The following is a 5,955-nucleotide window of genomic DNA, read 5'->3' as shown; positions in this document are numbered from 1 at the left end:
ACCCAACAATGGACTCCGGTCCTGCATCTTATGGAGTCCCGTTAGGCTCTGCCAGGTATAGCTGAAGTGGTCTGAGGGTGGCTTGCAGAAGTCCCCTTCTGGGACTATTAAAACTCTACTCCATTGGAGTAATCCATAGATAGCAGAGAGCCATCCCCTCCTGTCAAGTCACCAATGCCGAACTCTATGCTTCATATCTTTATTGAAAACAACTAACATAACAGTTACAGCTCACTGTTATGGCAGAAACTTCTGCAAGACTACAGAAACGGAAAGAAAGCTGGCCGATGAGCTCTTCACCTCACCAAGATGGGCTTCTGGCCTTGTCTCCTGGCCAAGGTGTTGGCTTTTCTTTCCACCGATTTAACCACACCCACTGCGACTGTTTGCTTCAGATCCCGGGCAGCAAAGCGTCCTGCAATAGAGAAGCCGACCATCATAAGCCAGTAGACTCCGAGTGATTAACATGGGTACGAAGTACAATATACCGTAGATTGTCAACCCTTGATGACCAGCTGCAACTCAACGTGCAAACCTACCTAGAGGTGGGTAGTCAAAGAACCGCTCTACACAGAAAGGCTTGATGGGCTTGAGGGTTACAATTGCTGCATCTCCAGACTTCAGCTGATAAGGACTGTCCTCCAGTTTTTTGCCAGACCTTCGATCAATCTTCTCCTGCAGCTCTGAGAACTGGCAGGTAATGTGTGCCGTGTGGCAGTCTATGACTGGAGAGTAGCCAGCTTTAATAAAGCCAGGATGGTTCAGAATGATGACCTGCGAGAGATAAACCCATCACTATGGCAGTTAAGGGGCACCTGGTGGGCTACAAGATCAGACATTCTTGACCTGGCAGTACCCTTCCACCATAGGAAGTCATGTACCTGGGCAATAAAGCTGGTGGCCTCAGTTGGTGGGTCACTCTTGGAGTTTCCAGCAACGTTGCCACGTCTCAGACTCTTCATGGCTATGTTCTTCACATTAAATCCTACATTATATCCTGGAAACGCCGTCTGCAGAGGTTCATGATGCATCTCTATGGATTTTACTTCTGCAGTAAAGTTTGATGGTGCAAACGAGATGGTCATACCTGGCTTGAGGATCCCAGTCTCAACTTTACCCACTGGCACAGTGCCAATTCCTTTGAAGAAATGGAGGATTGACTAGAGAACAGCAAGAGCCATTGTGTGCAAAGGAGACAAAGTCACTGACCCTGGACAAAGATGGCCGTACAACCTGATGCCCACTGTGCATATTATACAATGCTAGTCATACTACATGCTGTTCTGACTGGCACTGCCCAATCAAAGCAGGTGTAGTGTCTTCGATACAAACTAATGCAGTGTACATCAGGTAGGCACAAGCAGTGTGGCCATCTTGGTTTCTCCAGGACCAGCAAGTTGCTTTAAAGGAGTTGCCCAGGATTGCAGAGAGCCACTCCAGAAGCTGCTCCACACCATCCACTGGCATGCTTCCCAACCAGCCCAGATTCTGTGGGGCACTCCCGATTTAGGATGCCATCCTGCCCACCGACAAGCATTTAATTCACTTGGGGTTTAGTCCTGACTGGCAGCAATACATCTGACCCCTGACAGCTGCATACAGATGCTGGGGAGGCATCACAAGTCAGAAAGCGTGGCGGCCACCTGACCGCAAGTGCACTGCTTGTGGGGTTAGTCTGGCTGTCATGGAGGGGTCACCAAAGGACATCATTATGGGCCACAGGGTGTGGCTTTCAATAAAAAGGGGTGCAGCCTGTCAGAAGTTTGCCATGATGAGCACTGCTACAGTTGGATATCAGTTCTGAACAAGGACATCCATGGATTGCCTGGTACTGCAACAGAGTTCCAGTGAAGTGAGACGGAGCTCCAATGCCACACATTGACCGGAGGGGGGCACTGTTTTATTTTTGAAGAATGCAGCTGTGTTTCCCTACAAAGTCCTGGGCAATCCCTTTAACCATTCTACATATATACCTACTGAGTTCAGTAGCACTTTTGAACGTTCCATGCAGCATGCCACTTACCACCTATCTTGTACACGTCTTGCAGTGGCAGTCGTAATGGCTTGTTTGCTGGTCGCACTGGAGGAACCAAATTATCCAAGACTTCTAGTAGAGATTGTCCTCTGCTAAAGCCATCTTTTCGTTTCACTTTCCATCCTCTAAACCAACTCATCTGTTGAATGCAGCAATATTAGTATGTGGGTGAAAAGTAGTCATCTAGAGCACATGGTCGGAGGCTCGGCATTACACTCACGTGTAGCTAATGTGGGGCCAATAGTCAAAAGGGGGTCAAAAAGCGAACCTGGAAACTACAGACCAGCAAGTCTGACTTCTATTGTGGGTAAAAGGTCTGAAGGGTTTCTAAGAGATGCTATCATGGAGGACCTCAAGGAAAAGAGCTTTAAAACTCCACATCAGCATGGGTTTATTAGAGATTGCTCCAGTCAGACCAACCTGATCAGCTTCTATGTGGAGGTAAGTTCTAAACTAGACTGGGGTGGGTGTCATTGGATCTTTTGGATACTGTGCCACATAAAAGGTTGTTATATAACATGAGGATACTGGTCTGGGTGAGAGAGTGTAAGTGGGTAAGTAACTGGTCAGTGATAGAAAGCAGAGGGGGGGGGGGGGGGGGGGGTTCTATATGGTACATACTAATTGAGTGCTGTTACTACTGTGGTACCACAGGGGGCAGTACTAGAGGTGTCGTCACTAGTGAGGCACTACAGAGAGCAGTTTGGGGCCATATTCTCTTTAATATTTATCAGTGACCTGGTAGAAGGATTGTGCAGCAAATCAATATTTTTAGATGATGCAAAACTAGGTCTACATAGACACGAGGACGCAAGGAGATTGCAAGAGGATCTGGATAAGCTGGAGGCAGAAAGATGGCAATTGAGGGGAAACACTAAGGTTCTGCACACAGCAGAAAATCCATGTCACCATTGCACAGTAAATGGGAAACCACTGGGGACCCTGACATGAAGGACTTCAGGGGGGGGGGGGGGGCGGTTAGTTAAAAAGAGGCCTAGGGGGCCCATAAGAACATTGTTCTTCCCCTTTACAAGTCACTGGTCAGACCACACATGGAATATTGTGGACAATTTTGGGTACCAGTACTCAGACAAAGCTTGAGTGGGTACAAAGGTGGTGACTAAAGTAATAAAAGGATGGTCTACAATACCCAGAGAGGCCATCGAAACTGGGGTTATTTAATTTAGTGGCCAAGTGCAGACCTAATAATCATGTATAATGTATCAGGGGCCTGTACAAAGATCTCTCCAATCATCTATTATACCCAGGACTGCAACAAGGGGGCGCTCTAATAACTATGTATAGATATATCAGCGTCAGTACAGAGATCTCTGCCATCATCTATTACCATGGCTGTAACAAGGGGGCGCTATTTACATCTAGGGGAAAGAAGGTTTCCACATGACATAGAAGTGGGTTCTTTACTGTAAGACCAGTGAGACTATGGAACTCCGAGGACGTCGTGACGGTGATACGATGTAAGATTTTGGAGGTCTTTCTTGAGCGTTACAACATTACATCACTGATCACTCAGAAGGGTCGGGAATTATTCTAATTGCCAGATTGGAGTAAGGAAGGAATAATCCTTCAAATTGGAGACAGTTGGTTTCCACCTCACTGGGTTCTTTTTGCCTTCCTCTGGATCAACATGGGGGAGATGGCTGCATCAGATGGGCAAATGTCTTTTGGGCTTTACATACTAGGATTGCCGTAAAGACAGATCAGCAGCAGATCTTCCTGGTCTATTTTCCAGCTGAGGGAATTGACATTTGGTTTTCATCAGAAGTCACTTGTGACCATGATTTTATAAACAAGACTAACGTCTTTAGCAGAGGCAGAGAAGGAAAATGTCCCTTGGATAGGTTACAGCTCAACAGGAATAAAGTTCCACATGAAGGGCAGTTTGGGACAAGTCAATGCTGATCTACTGCTTCCATGGTGTCATGCATGACCTTCTACAGAGACGTACCTTCTGGCTCGGAGACGAGATGTTCTCTCCAGTCCACCCCGACACTGGGACAAATGGGATAGAGTTTGGGTTGTAGCCAATCTTCTTCAGGTAGATGGCAACGTTCCTCACTACTTCATCAAACCTCTTCTCGTTGTATGGAGGATCCGTTACGTCCATCTTATTCACACAGACAATTAGCTGCTTGACGCCCATGGTGTAGGCCAGAAGAGCATGTTCCCTGGTTTGACCATTTCTGGACACCCCGGCTTCAAACTCACCTGTGGCTGCTGAAACCACTAGAAGAGCCACATCAGCCTGAAAGAAGATGGGGCTACTGGTTTAGTTGTATTTTAGGTGAACCAACATGACTAGGAACTGCAAGGTGGCACCACCAAGAATTCACAGCAGCTTCCTGGTGAGGATTAGTATGTGTGCCCACCCACACCCAGGCAAACACCCTCATCTACATTAGTCACAAGTTAACCAGAAGTCAGGTCTGCACCCATCCTGTGGTTCCATAAGCCAGCCATGCAATGAGCCCCTACCTGGGATGTGCCAGTGATCATGTTCTTGATGAAGTCCCTGTGTCCTGGGGCATCGATTATGGTGATGGCAAAGCGGTTGGTTTGGAACTTCCACAGGGAGATGTCGATGGTTATTCCTCGCTCCCTCTCAGCCTTCAGCTTGTCCAGGATCCATGCAAACTTGAAAGAACCCTTCCCAATCTGAAGTGTAGAAACCTCCATTAGTCATGAAGTTTGTCAATAAGCGGCTAGTCTACATGCAGTCATCTACGGTCCCATTAGAACCTACACCAAGAGTAGAGGTGCACATATCACACCCTGTGGGGTGAAGTCAGAAGGGTCTGGCAAGGGGCAGACTTTCTTATGCAGTCTAGCTACTGTACTTCTGTGAGCCAAGAGCTGTCACATCACCAAGTACCCCCATTAGTAGAGCAAGATACAAACCGCCACCAGCAGCCTCACATCTTGGTCTACAGCCCTCAGCGGAGGGGCACAGGGGGAATATACTGACCAACAACCACATATTGGGGCAGGGGCTGCTTAGTATTATACTTGCAGATATGACATACAAGGGGGGCAGAGCAGCTGATACATGTGGTGCATCACGCAGGAGATAGAGGGAGGAAGAACAGAGTAGGGGAGTTTCTCCTCCATCCTGAGTAAGGAAATCAGTCAGAGAGGTCATCAGAATGGTGAGTGTTAGCTCCCCTTGCGAAGTTAGCTGATAGTGGGATATAATCTACCCTGCATGAGCCCCTCCAGCTGGTCACTGACACGCCGGACACAGTTCAGGCCATCATACAGATCCAACTCTGCTACATATACAGCCACCTGAGCACAAAGCCCCCCAGTGCTGACCACCTCCATCCTTACCTGGCCAGCCGCAGCCTCCAGCTTCTCCAGGGATCTTGGGTCAAAGCCCCCACACTTGTAGATGAGGTGGCCGGTGGTGGTGGACTTCCCAGAGTCCACATGGCCAATGATGACCACATTCAAGTGAACCTTCCCCTTGTCAGCCATGCTGCCTCTTCTTAGCTCTCAGCTGTGTCCTTGAGTGGGAAGGACTACTGCTCCCAGCTGGCTTATATAGTCAGTCATCTCACCTGTAGCTCCTGCTTCACCTGATTAATTCATTAACCCCTTCTATGCAGGCTGATATTCAGGACTACATGAGCGTCTCTGCCAGAAAGATGGAAGCCATCATGGCGTCGGGTCACCCGCTATAATCTTTGGGGCTTATTCACATGCGTGTAAAAAAAAAACGCATCTTGTTTCTCCTTTTTATTTATGATTTCCAGAGTTACCTGCATAGAAATTGGATCCCCTCACATCATTGGAGTGCAATCTGCAGCCATAGACTTGTCCAAAATGACACCAAAATAGGACGTGCCATTATTTTTTCTAGCAATGTTCGTCCAAAAAATGTGAAGTGTAAAAACAACAGT

General features: G+C 47.7%; 1 protein-coding gene across 1 annotated transcript; it reads right to left on the bottom strand.

Moving 5' to 3' along the window:
* Positions 1-296: 296 nt before the first annotated feature.
* LOC136578891 (elongation factor 1-alpha) lies at positions 297-5,530 on the bottom strand. Its single transcript, XM_066579068.1, has 7 exons — positions 5,384-5,530; positions 4,532-4,711; positions 4,005-4,301; positions 2,024-2,174; positions 882-1,138; positions 540-774; positions 297-415 (listed from the first exon to the last, which is right to left on the bottom strand). Exons 1-7 carry the CDS (start codon positions 5,528-5,530, stop codon positions 297-299), a joined length of 1,386 nt encoding a protein of 461 aa, XP_066435165.1.
* Positions 5,531-5,955: the final 425 nt, after the last annotated feature.

Source organism: Eleutherodactylus coqui, chromosome 9, assembly GCF_035609145.1.
Source record: "Eleutherodactylus coqui strain aEleCoq1 chromosome 9, aEleCoq1.hap1, whole genome shotgun sequence".
Lineage (NCBI taxonomy): Eukaryota > Metazoa > Chordata > Amphibia > Anura > Eleutherodactylidae > Eleutherodactylus > Eleutherodactylus coqui.
The sequence above is the reverse complement of the archived record's forward strand: the minus strand, read 5'-3'. Positions and strand labels throughout refer to the sequence as shown.